Raw genomic sequence first — 13440 nt, 5'->3', positions numbered from 1 at the left:
ACAAAACAAAACCGAGGCGAATTTTCAACTCCGTCGCTGACGCCGGAGTAATAATTTAGGCAAACATTCCGAAGTCAGCTAGATTTATCTTTGAGTTATGGCCGGGACCTGTTTGAGGTCATAACACAGACACCGTGGTCGAGCGCATTGTGGTCTCGATTTAAATGATTTTTTTCTCAAAAATTTGCTGCGTTTCGCCTTGCGGTTCAGAGCATGTCTTAGCCCACGCGGCAAGAGATAGTGCTTGCAGTTATTGTGTTGTGAAAGGGCGAAGGAATGCATTGATTACCATTCTGCACATCCGATAGAGACCGTCATTCAATAATCTGAAGAATGCGCGAGGACGACGCTGCCCTGACCAGAACAAGACGCTGTATATCTGTAGTTAGGAGAATATACATTATATGAATAATCAACCATATTTAAGCCTTGCTCTATTTCTTTAACTGACTTCAAATTTTTAGATACACCCTGTTTTTAATTAGATTTATTAAACGTATCATACTTTATGAAGTAGTTTTGAGTGTTTAACCTAGTTTGATGGAAATGTTAGTTCTTTTGATTGATGACAGGTGAAATTCTTACTACTTCTTTTTGTTAGGCGCGCATGCGTAGGATGTTCGTTGACATTCCAATTGGTTTTATCAAATAACGTAGAACTTCGGCGAGCGTATAGTGTGTTTTGAAATAATTTTTATGGTGAAGAAACGGCTTCTTGTTTACGAAAATCTCTGAGTAATACAATTATACATTGACTGCAAATACTAGGTTATAATATTGGCATTTGGAATGTCTAGAAAAGGAACATTAGGTCGAAAAGGCAAGCACTGGTCCCAAAGAGTGCGAGAAATTATTGTAGTGAAATCGGCTAATGGTAGTTTCAACGTCTGTATCGAGGGAGGCGCCGAGAATGGCGAGTTTGCAAGAATCGGTAGCTTTAAACAAGACAAAGTGAAGTATAAAAATGGGAAACTTCATGTAAACGATGTGATCTTAGAAGTGAACGACGTTGCGATTGCAGGGTATACTTTACCCGATGTTGTGAGCTTGATCAAGAAAACTGGCGACGTTCTAAAAATGCAAGTTGTAAAGCCAGGTTCGTGCTTCCAAACGTCGTCTTACTTATTAATATTTTGTTGAAATCGTTTGAAACTTTCCCAAACATGGTTTTAAATTGAGTAAAACGTGGAATTTTCGTACCTATTTTAGTGAAATTTGAGGTGTTTGAGTTTGTTTATGAGCGCTTGCATCAGTTTGATAATTTATCTTCAACCACTCTAACACCGTATGTGAGATCTTCGAAACGATCCTATTTCCTATGTAACGCAAATTATTTGATTTATTATATCTATGTATAAATGCTAAGATAATGGACAACATTTTCAAGCTTTTTGATGTCTAAATTTTCCGTAATTTTAAGAAGAATGTTACCCCTGCGGCTGACAGAAAATCATGCTGAAAGTCCAAGCCTAATTAGTTTCATAATACATATAAAACGCATGAATTTTATCAACAAAAACACGGGTTTACAAAAGTAAAGTTTCCTTTTTTTCAGGTTATGGAATAAGTGGTGACTTAAAAGAGTATTTAGCAGGACGGTTTGAGGAAGATGATGTAGATTCGGAGCTACAGAAGACAATTCGTGATAACCTTTATGAACGGACCGTTCCATGTAAGTTTTGAATTTAAATACCCAGTCGTTTGTAAGCCAATAAATAATAGACCAACGGTCGTTGCCTAATTAATAAGTTTAGACAAATAAACTTATATTTAAAGATACAAATGAATTTAGCTTCTAGTTCCTGGTTTTGCCTATATTTACTGAAATTGCTGCTGTTGTTTATTTTGGGTCAATCTTACATTTAATTGTAACATCAGTTTTGTGAAATATTTACTATGCAAATTATATCTTGGGTGGCATTCTAAGTTCACATTTTCACCCTCTTGCTGTGAGGGAATTCTGATTTAAGCGTGTAGACTGTTAATTTCAAACGTAATCTATTTTGTACATATCGTATATTCACCTTTTCAAACCTTGTGAAGTTGTACCTTATGTGTATTTCTGCAGTGGATTATTTAAGTTTAATAATGTTTGGGATAAATTTTGAGTTGTGTGGTGAAATGAAACAGTGAAAATAGGTGGATTTTTGTGAGCATCACAGCACATCATACCGAACCTCAAATTGTTATGTTTTCAACATAATATAATTTTTTTATCTTAAGACCTTTATCTTAAAATCAAAATATTACCATAATTCTTACCAGTATTGAAAACTGACCAGCAAAGAAAGAGCACCCTCTACTTGAAAAGGTGCCTATCAAAACCTTTTGATTTCTCATTGAATTTTGTAATCACATAAAGGGATATCACTTTATCAACACTTCTCAGTATTAAAGTCATATGCTTGCTCTGATAGGCTAAAATAGCCAAAGTGTCTGTGGAATGTAGTTCATTGACCTTTTCTATGACATCTGGGTGACAAAAAACTGCCTTTGTCATTTAGTACTTATTCAAAACAACATGTAGTGTTACAATTTGTATTAATTACTTACTAAGATTTGTTTGTTAGTTGGTTTTTCAAATAATAGTCTGTCTTGTAACCAGTGCCTGTTGTTTTTATAATGATTTGAATTGTTTGATAACAGCAAGATTGCATTTTCATAACCAGTGTGAACTACTAGTATAGTAAAAAGGCAGATTTATTAAAGTTCATTTCCCTTTACATCAACAATAACATTAATTTATTCTTGCAAATTCTCAAAGTTCTGAATTTTGCTTGCAAATTTAATTTACACACATATAGCTGAGCTATTAAAGTTATAATATTCTTGTACATTTGCATGGTGACATCAATTAAGTAAATTAGGTTGAAGGTACACCACATAAGTATTTAATACCGCAAAGCTTTCTGTCTGTTAACTACTGATGAAGGCCCGGGTTAACAAACCGAAAGCTTTGCAGACTAATTAATACTTACATGGTGCACCTACAATTACGTATTAAAGTTAGCTAGAACATATGTAGTCGCCCTACAAAGCATTGAATATATTGAAACTTATGCCTCTAAAAACTCTAAAAAAACCTCTATATTATGTATATATATATTTACTATATACAGGGCCGTAGGTAGATTTCTTAATTGGGGGATGTATATTCATATATTCATGTTTATATACCGTAGGAACAATAGCCTACAAAAGAAATCAGTCGGGCATATGAATATGTGAATATATGAATTTATATTCCCCCCTCCCCCAACTAAGCTTCTAGCTACAGCCCTGACTATAATAAATGCTATATTTATTAAAAATTTTGTGTAAACTATGTTGTGCATTATGTTTCCAGGCACAACCCGTGCACCTCGTGGAGATGAAAAGCCTGGTATTGACTACATATTTGTATCTGTTGAGCAATTCAAGGAAATGGAAAGGAAAGGAGAACTTCTTGAAAGTGGAATCTTTGGTGACAACTACTATGGCACACCTAAACCTCCAAAAGATCCAACCAAGTTAAAGATTCCACAAACCACAAATTCATATGATGACCGGGCCTCAGACACATCATCATTAAAACATGAACCACCACGTGTAAACAATGATGATACCAATATGGGACGTCTCAAACAACAAACTGAACTTTCAAAGTCCTATCATGCAGCATTACATATTGGTCACATGGATAGTCTTGGTATGTTGCCAGAAAACTGGGAGATTGCGTATACAGAAGATAATGAGAAGTATTTCATTGAGTAAGTTAATATTTAATGAAGACATCATATACTATATTAATGTTCTTACACTCACATTTTGAAGAGATTTGTGTAATTTGTTCAATTAAAGTTTTTATGCCATTCTAAGCCTTGATTGTGTCTACCTTTTATTCCAAGTCATAACACAGGAACAACACAGTGGCATGACCCAAGACTTGCAGACAAACAGAAAATTGATCCAAATGAATGTGATGATGATGGTAAGTGCTAGTATTGTTTTTTAACCTATTTTTAAAGATTTCATGCCAAAGAAGCACCTTGTGTGTGGTTGTTAATATGTAATTGATTCGTTCCTGAAATATTAAGCAGCTGCAATAAATAATATTAGATTCATCAAATATTGTTGATCTTGTCATTGTGTTAATAGCAAATAATAATAAAATTACCCCCTGTTATTTCTACCTTTTGTATTCCTGGTGTTTTATGGTTTATTTCATGCTGAGCAATTCAAAAGAATTGGGAGGTCTTTTCTAGAATGTTATAATTAGGAAAAAAGATCCTAATTCATTTTATGACTTCTTGGTTGGAAACTGAGTTGTTTTAATTGTGTGATATTGGCTGTAAATGGAAGGTCAAATATAATCATTGGAACAATTTTGTTATTGCTACTTGTGGTATAAATTCAAGTGTTTACAATACCAAATATACATGTAAATAAGTTGAATTCCATAGTGTTATTGATATTCAAAGGTTTTAAAAGCATGTAATCTCATATATTGATATCATTTTGCTTGTTCAGTGTTCAGAAGCAGAATGTTAATCTTGTTTTATTGTAAAACATTTCCATCAAGGTTTCTCTTTTGTTCTAGAACTGCCATATGGATGGGAAAAAGTAGAAGACCCAAAATTTGGCACATACTATATTGAGTAAGTCAAACTACATTCTTACATTGGGTCAATTGTTTTCTCTGTGGAATTTCAAAATTGCATAGTTATCTGTCAGCACAAATTAAGATTGTTCTTTAAATATAACAAACTGACCCTTTCTAGAGTCAGTTTCTTCTTTCAATGTTATTGCAAAAGCAAGATACTTGCAAAAAAGCTATGATGTATAGCAGAGCATAGCTGAATAGGCTGCTTAGAACTCTTACAATATAAAAGCAAGACTCATTTTAGGAAATGAACATAGACTAAATATTGTTGAAAAATCTGAAATTTAGAATCTTTCTGCACAAATTTAAATTAAAAGTGCCTGGTAACATAGGTTTGTGATGATATGTGTCAAAAAGATCACCAGACTTTGTTTCACTGATCAAGTAGTTGAACTAATGGAATCAAATATATGAATGCAATGTTCCCTCGCTGCATATTAGCAAGCTTATTTGTCCATGACCTATATTCACTATATTGGTTGAGTATGGCTCATATCACTTGAAACACAATGAATTCAATATTGTGTGTCATTTTTTACAGTCATGTGAATCGTACAACACAATTTGAGAACCCAGTTTCCTCCAATAGACGAAGTGATCAGAGAGCTACCAGAGAACCACCTCCTCCACATCAAGAACCACCATCAATGATGTCTGCTGCTGCATTGGCAAAGAAACAAGAAGCCGAAGCAGCTGCAAGGTAATTTTTGACCATAAAAAATATATTGAGCTACCAGTCTTGTTGACTGACACAGTATACATTTCAAAAATTTTTTGTATTTATACATTCCAATATAACTAGAGAGCAGTGTAGCAGGGTCTTCAAATAGCTCATTAATAAATAAGGTATAAAGCTATGGGTTTGACCTAAGGGCATTGAGATGTCTAGAAGATTTTTGCCTATTTTCAGTCATTTTGAATATGCCAAATTTGATGGCAATGCAATATATATTTAGAAAAAATTGTTTCACAAAATAACCAATTGCAATTTATGTTTAAAATCTTGCTGGGATCGGTTGATATGTAACTGATACCATATATGATTCAATTGCTGCTACATTGTTTGAATTCAACCAACAAAATTTTGTAACAATGTGGCAGTGTGAATATTAACATAATATTCAATGATTCAAAAAGTCTGTGAGCATTTGTATTTGCATAAAATTAGGAGTGTTTTAGCTAGTTTAGATATGATTTTAGGTGTTTGTGTGTGGGTCAGTAAGTCACTGGGTGCATATTTTATTTAACTTTGTTTTGTTAATAATGTCTTCATAGATGGCCAGGTGCTGGTTTTGACATGCAAGGCTATCCACAGCCGGGCTATGACTACAATGGTTACAACCAGAATAGTGTAAAGGAAGAACGTATCACAACTGTGTTACAGAAAGGCTTGCGAGGGTTTGGATTCACTATTGTTGGTGGTGATCACCCTGATGAAATGTTGCAAGTGAAAAGTATTGTACCTGGTGGACCTGCCAGTGTCGATGGTAAAATTAGGATTGGTGATGCATTGACTAAAGTTAATGGTATGTTAATATTTTTTGTTCAAAATATTAGTGCAAAAGTACATGTGAAACTGATTCATTTTCGTAAAAATTGCCCTTAATTTTAATTGCATAAATGCTTGTCAGGAAATACAATCACTGTTAAAATGTCAAATTAATTTCTTGAGAACGTAGCTATATATATGATAAACCACTGCGCCAAAATTTGGTGTATTTTTCAGGTAGTTAACAACCCTGGTGTATTGAGTTCCTGAAAGCTCATGTTTTTATTGTCAGTACATGCAGTTACAAATGGTGTTGTTATATAGGTATGTCAGTAGTTGGTCACAGTCATCGTTATGTTGTTGGCATGTTTCAATCAATGTCACAAGGTGATGAGGTTGAATTGGATCTCATTCGTGGCCATCCTCTACCATTTGACCCAGAAGACCCAAATGTCCACAGTGTTGGTTCATATACTGTAGTACCACCCTACAATGATGATCTAGAACCACCTCCATCAATTCAAAATGATTATAAGAGTGGCGGTGACTTTGCAAATGGACACTATAAAGACACTCTGCAGATGAATAAATCTCAAAAGACCAATGGTCTTACTCCAAGCGGGAATTCAGCTTTTAATGAGCCCAGTCGTGATAATCGTGATAATCGTGATAATCGCGGCAAGCGGCCTGGAAGTGGTAAGTTTATGATAGGGTTATTTCAGGTTAAACATAGACATAGAGTATTTGATATACTCTATAGTAGTTAGTATAATATGAAACGAAATTTCGTCCTTAAGATACTCTTAGATCAAATAATAATTATGCTTGCGCGAGCCTTTTTATTTAGATTTTTGATAATTTGCCAGTAAAAATATTTATCCCGATATTTGTCGTAGCGTACTGGTATCGTCATACATTAGACTATGGCGCCAAATATTGTTTCTCGTTTTGTAATATTCAATTGCAAAGAATTTATCCTCATGTAAAATAAGATGAAAGGATTTTATTACGGCGTATTATGATGCATGGCATAAAGTCATAACATGTAAAAATGCACTCCTACTTTACCCAAAACACTCCCGGTGTTCTGTAGTGTGTTCAGTCAGTGTATATGCGCAATAACATGGCATTTTGGCTTGCAATACAACCGGGGTGCGACGTTGAAACTCATCCGCTCTGTCTGATAGCTAATTGCAGCCTGAAAGTACAAAATTCGTGTAACACAGTCTTTAAAACGCCTTTTATCGCCTTACCGGGACGCTAATGCAAACCAGCCGATACTGAGATCGATCTTAATACTTTTAGAAGTTTACAACGATCGAGTGGACGGACCACAGTTTCACTCGTCAACTCTTCCCAGGACATCAACCCAACGCACGGTTAAAGCAGAAACACCAAAAGTTCAAGTGGAAACTCTGCATGTCCACGTGGTCAAAGGTTCTAATGGGTTTGGCTTCACTATCGCGGATAGTAATCAAGGGCAACGGATCAAGCAGATCATGGATGCCGGCCGATGCCAGGATCTCAAAGAAGGGGATTTGTTAATCGAGATAAACGGATTTAATGTGCAGAGATATTCACACAACGAAGTGGTGAATATGTTAAAATCTTGTCCTAGAGATACAGAGGCTGAGATCATTGTCCAGAGGGGAGGTAAGACAGAGTTTGAGATCAGGAAATCTTACGGCTGCTTTAGGATAATCTTGTTTCAGAAGATCTCACGTTTATTTTTCTCTCACGTCCCTTGTAGTACCACAAGAGCCAAGTCCTATTGCCCCTAGAAGACCTATGGTAAGCACATATATTGTTTCGGGCATTGTATAAACCGGTCTCTAGAGCGAGAATCACCTTTGACTGCAAGTTGCATAAAACTACCAGTAGCAAAACTGTGCCGGACAACATTGAACTTTGACAAGAAATACCAGCCGTTCTAGCAACAGACATATTAGTACGTTTACACATAGGTTAACATGAACTGCTTTTGTTCAGGAGAATACGAAACAACGAGCACCCAGAGCGCAGTCCACTCCACCATTCCATTCCAGTCAATACCAAGCCAACATGACCTCTGCTGGGATAGCAACTGAAGGTGAAACAACAAGAAATTATGAAACTGGTTCTCTTCAACGTAATGGTAGACAAGCTAAAGTTTCTACTGTAGTTGAATCATCGACGGTGAATACTTATCCCTCGTTGAGAAGAGCTATAGCCACTTCGTTGAAGTAAGTTTAACTAGTGGAGTGAATGAAGGCTTTCTAACCACTAACAAATAAAATAAGATCAACAGAAAAACTTCAGTGCCAGTGCTACACATACATGCAGCATTAGTAAGAATGGCAGTTTTTACACCCACTGTCTTGTCATTTCAGAGCTAACGGTGCAGAAACAGGAAGTATTGGCGGAGGATCCACGAGGACTGGAGACGATTATCTTGAGATGACGTTGTTATTAAAACGTGGTGATGGTGGTTTTGGATTCCGTGTGGTGGGAGGTGACGAAGAGGGATCTCAGGTAATTTCATGTGAATTGAACGTTTAGTCTAAAGTTACGATAGCTTCCCATCAAGCTTATAGGGTAGAGTCTTTGCATGTCTCGATGAAGCACTGCTACTACCTGGTATAGTTGATCATTTAAGACTGGATTGTTTTATTGCGGTAGATTTCAGTTGGTAAGATCGTACCAAAGAGTGCTGCACATAAAGATGGAAGATTGCGACGGGGAGATGAAATATTATCCATAGATGAAGTAAGCGTGGTTGGTTCAACACATCGTCACGCCATTAGTCTTATGAGTTCAGCCGCAGCGAATAATAAAGTGAAATTGACTATAAGAAGATGGAACAATGGCAGCCGATCAGGAAGTAAGAGATCATTTTATTACTTCCACCTTATTAGTTGGGTTTTATTGTAATGTGCCTCTAGGTTTCCTCTAGGGATAGTTGTCAATTTTTTATACTTACTGATTCCTTTTTTCAAGGATCAACACCGGTTGGATCTTTACGTCGAAGTCTCTCCCAGGCATCTCAACTCTCAGATCTGTCCCAGTCTTCTAGTAAATTCTCGCGGTCTGCAGGGAACCTTGCTGGATACAACGGACATATGGGAGAGATGACGTCAGCTCGCAGCGCTCCTTCTATTGCTAAACCATACAGAGGGGAACAGCCTCGCTATTATGATGTTAGTCACTACAAGAGCGAAGGTGAGATGGGGAAATATCAAACTGACGGCAATATGGCAGATCAGAAAGAAATTCTCTTGGAACGAAATGAGAATGAAGGCTTTGGTTTCGTCATTTTGTCCACTAGCAACAGAATTGGTTCAACTATCGGTAAACACAATGATTTGTCCTTCTATTCGCACCAACTGCATGTAAATAGTATACGCTTTTTCAACTTGTGATCACAATCTTGGATGGTTAGGACTTAAGCTAAATGCGTATTCTTTCTCGTTTTGTCGTACAGGTCGAATCATTGACGATAGTCCAGCTGATCGTTCCCGTCAGTTACAAATTGGTGATCGTCTTGTAGCTGTAAATGGACAAAGCATTGTTGGAATGCACCATAGTGATATTGTGGATATGATCAAGCAGTCTGGTACTAGAGTCGAACTAAAGATTATTCCTAGAGCAGGTATTGACTCTTCCTTGACTATAAAGTTGTTTCAGTTATTCACCCAATTTTATTTACTATCAACGAGATGACATACTGTACGATGTACTATTATCATACAGTTATAAACTTATGTTTCATCCAAAAGGTCTATTAAATAATACCGTCTCATTCTCATAATTCTAATGTGATTTAGTATACACTCGACTATTGTCTATTACAAATCCTACATTCTTATTGGCTACTCAACCATTGTCTATTCGTGATGGTGCACGCTTCGGAAAATTTCGCTCGCGCGACCGTATAAAATTGAATTATTTTTCGGTGTAATTGCGGTGTATCGATAATTTTCTCGAAATTAATATATCTAGGTACAGGGTGTGTACTATAACAATCCGTACAGGGTGTGTACTAAAACAAACTCGCCTTCGTTGTCTATGAGCGAATAGTCAACTCAGGCTTCGCCTTCGTTGACTATTCGCTCATAGACAACTCCGACTCGTTGTCTAATTGTTAATTAGTATCAGTATTGGGTCAGAGTATCGGTTTATTCGGTTGTATAAAAAGATTGGCGCAAAGCCCAAGCATGCAATCTCTTACATTAGCATATGGTTTAGGGCTTTTTACACGATATCTCTCTCCACTGTGTGTTCACATTACGTCTTATTGTTTTTAGACGATGAACCACCAGCTGCTAAGGATCGTTCTGTTAGAAAGGTATCCTAACTAACTTTACATTAAAGCTTTGAATTTTTAGGTTGTCTGTAATAAAAGCAAACGTTTATTCCACGTCGAATTTAGAAACGATCCAGGTTCAATCCTTTACCGTGTTCTCGAATCTCCTGGCGGATATAGAAAAGATATAATAATTCATTTTGTTTTCCAGAGTACTGGAGATGTGTTTTCATACGAAATGCCGGACACACGGCCTCGATATCGCAGCGAAAGCGCTGATATTCTACGTGAAAGAGAAACACAAAAGAGACGAGATGAATTCCAAACATTGACCCAGGTTTGGCGAAACGTCGCTTTCTTTTTTTGGAGACCGTTAAAACCTTTATATCAGCATTATTTTTACCTTACACGGTCGAGTTTCCCATTTTTCTGAGTTTCTTCATTTCCCATGCCATGTTTATAATCAATACTGAAAATCGTGGGGCTAGAATTCCATCCTTCCATTCCTTATTTTGTTTCATATTTAACGATGAAATCATTCTGTAATTTCTTTTTTAGAATGGCTATGACAATAATTTGACTGGTAAATTCAGCCCGCCTGCATCACAACCACCCGCCCCAGGAAAGAAGGTCCCACCCCCCGTGAAACCTAAACCTAAACGTCCAAACTCTACCATTCAAATTAATGAAGCCGAGGTACAAACCAAATAATATGATATAATTGATAACAATTATTTCTACTGATATATGTAATTTCCCAACCTGTATACAATTCAAGAACAAACGTACAAGATAAAAGTACTGTATGTCAATAATTTTTGCTAAGAAAAGATAAAAATACTTTATTTCATCTCTTCTAGCCTCCATCTCAAGCAACGCTAAGCTACAAGCCAGTTCCAGCACCAAGACGCAGTGTCAGTACTAGCGGTACATTAGATCGTATCAAGAGACATGACGAAGAGAATGTTTCAGTCCAGTTATCACGCGGTCAGCAAGGTTATGGCTTTAGTCTACGAGGTGGTCAAGATTTAGGAATGCCGCTGTTTATTTTACGAATGGCTGACGGTGGTACTGCACATAGAGATGGAAGATTGATGGTAAAATTTAGTTCAGCCTTTTACTTTTAATGAATGCCAACAACGTTTTTGAGTCCCAAAATCTCATTTTCTTGATCATAAATTCCACTGAGTTCTAGTTAGACTCTTCTATCTTTACCCAGCTGTCTCGTGCATTGGTAGTAAGCCAGTACAATTATAATTGTGGCCTTGGCATTCAGTTCAATGCAATGGAATTGTAAAATAGTTAAAGTTCTGGTGCAGTTGTAGTTCTCCAATAATGAAATCTATCTTACATCAGGATTCACTAATATTTTGACTATTTTCTAAGGTTGGTGATGAGTTGATTGAGATCAATGGTAAATCAACATACAACATGAACCACAGCGATGCTATCGATGCCATTAAACGAGGAGGAAATTCTTTGAATGTCGTAGTTCGTCGTTCTGGTGGTAAACACGCGTATATGAGTAAGTATAGAAAAACTCTGTGTCTGTTATCTTTTGTCCCTAAGCCTGTATTTCATCACACTCGCTGTGGGATCAGATAGGGAGGGAGTTCTTCTACAAAGCCGATCCTTATTCAGATTAAAGTTCACTGTATATTTGTTGAAATGATCTTGCAAACTATATCAGCCTGTTCTTCAGCCCTACTAACCTTTCATTTTTGTTAATTCTAGCAAACACTTTGCCAAATGGCGGGCACAATTCCAACGCTCGCAGAGGTCAACAAAGATTCTATTACTGAACTTTGTCCACTCGTTCACAAATATTGCCCGCTGACACGTCTGTTGGCCCAACATCCGTCGGACTTTGAAACGATATAGAAGATAAAGGTTTTTATGAGAACAGTTTTTGTGTATAGACGTACTCGCGATGAGGAAAACAATTTAAATAAATCCAACTGGCGTTTTATTTGTAAATTGAATGCTTGTTGATGGACCTGGTTTCCATTGAGCCATAATTGTTGTAAACATATCAAGATGGATGATGTGTCAACTACAACTAGTTTGGTCGTAAGCACATTCATCTGGCATCCATGATAGGCCAAACACCCTTAGGACATGTTTGAAATACAAAAAAATGCAAGCTTAGGGCACGTACGTAGCACATAATATTTTTAACCAATATTTGACAGCAAGAGTGAAGTTGATGATTTAAACAAAGAATACTAACCATGGCCAGATGACAACCTAAGACAGATACTGACTATGAGACAGATCATCTTTATTGTTTTTGCGTGAGCGTGATTTGTGCTCTATTTGCCACTACAGCAAATCCCCCTAAATAAAGAGTGTGGGTGTTGCAGGGTGGATGTAGATCTTATGCAAAAAACATTGGAGATGAACTTTGAAACAGGCTTAACTCAAACGTTCATAACATATCCACATAATTTGTGTAGATACTAGATATATTCGTTTAGAAATAGTAATACTGATCTCTATGTAAGGCTGGATGTGCATTACTCGGGATTTGGTTTGTTGATTTGAATGGATATTGGATATGTATCCACCAACCAAAAACCAACCAAGCAATCATACACCCTTACTATTTATAACCATTTTGGGATATGATTGTGACAACTTCAAATATTTGTTAAAAGATTATTTCTACAAAACGACAGGCACTATCCAGTGTTATCTTGGGATCAGAACATTGTGTAGTTATAGTTTGCAATGTATTCTCCATAGTATAGATTATTTGAATTCGAGCATAATTTTTTTGAGAAGAACACTATATATATATATTAACTTGTAATGGATAAATTTTCATTTATGTAAAATTTGGATGATATATTTAGTATTTGATTGTGAAAAATCGTTAACACACTTATTGAGTAACCAATACTTTGTAATTATAGGATTTTCTAAACCATGTGATATAATGATATAGGTTGTGCACATTTAAAAACAGTAAGAACCAATTGAAGAACCAATCAATTGAGATCATCAGAAGAAACATGTAACAGAATT

At 36.3% G+C, this 13440-nt stretch overlaps 1 protein-coding gene across 1 annotated transcript; it reads left to right on the top strand.

The window, feature by feature from the left end:
* The first annotated feature begins 644 nt into the window (after window positions 1-644).
* Window positions 645-13300, top strand: LOC114521741 (membrane-associated guanylate kinase, WW and PDZ domain-containing protein 1-like). Its single transcript, XM_028542271.1, has 21 exons — window positions 645-1096; window positions 1556-1672; window positions 3347-3749; window positions 3888-3970; window positions 4580-4637; window positions 5184-5342; window positions 5918-6168; window positions 6456-6827; window positions 7437-7784; window positions 7882-7922; window positions 8121-8353; window positions 8501-8642; window positions 8790-8991; window positions 9108-9458; window positions 9592-9759; window positions 10415-10455; window positions 10625-10750; window positions 10972-11109; window positions 11274-11510; window positions 11800-11938; window positions 12148-13300. The coding sequence occupies exons 1-21, from the start codon at window positions 790-792 to the stop codon at window positions 12213-12215; spliced, it is 3984 nt and encodes a 1327-aa protein (XP_028398072.1). The 5' UTR covers window positions 645-789; the 3' UTR covers window positions 12216-13300.
* The last annotated feature ends 140 nt before the right edge of the window (window positions 13301-13440 follow it).

This window comes from Dendronephthya gigantea, unplaced genomic scaffold (assembly GCF_004324835.1).
Source record: "Dendronephthya gigantea isolate DGI-Jeju-01 unplaced genomic scaffold, DenGig_1.0 000021F, whole genome shotgun sequence".
Taxonomy (NCBI): Eukaryota; Metazoa; Cnidaria; class Anthozoa; order Malacalcyonacea; family Nephtheidae; genus Dendronephthya; species Dendronephthya gigantea.
This window is presented reverse-complemented; position numbering and strand designations above follow the sequence as displayed.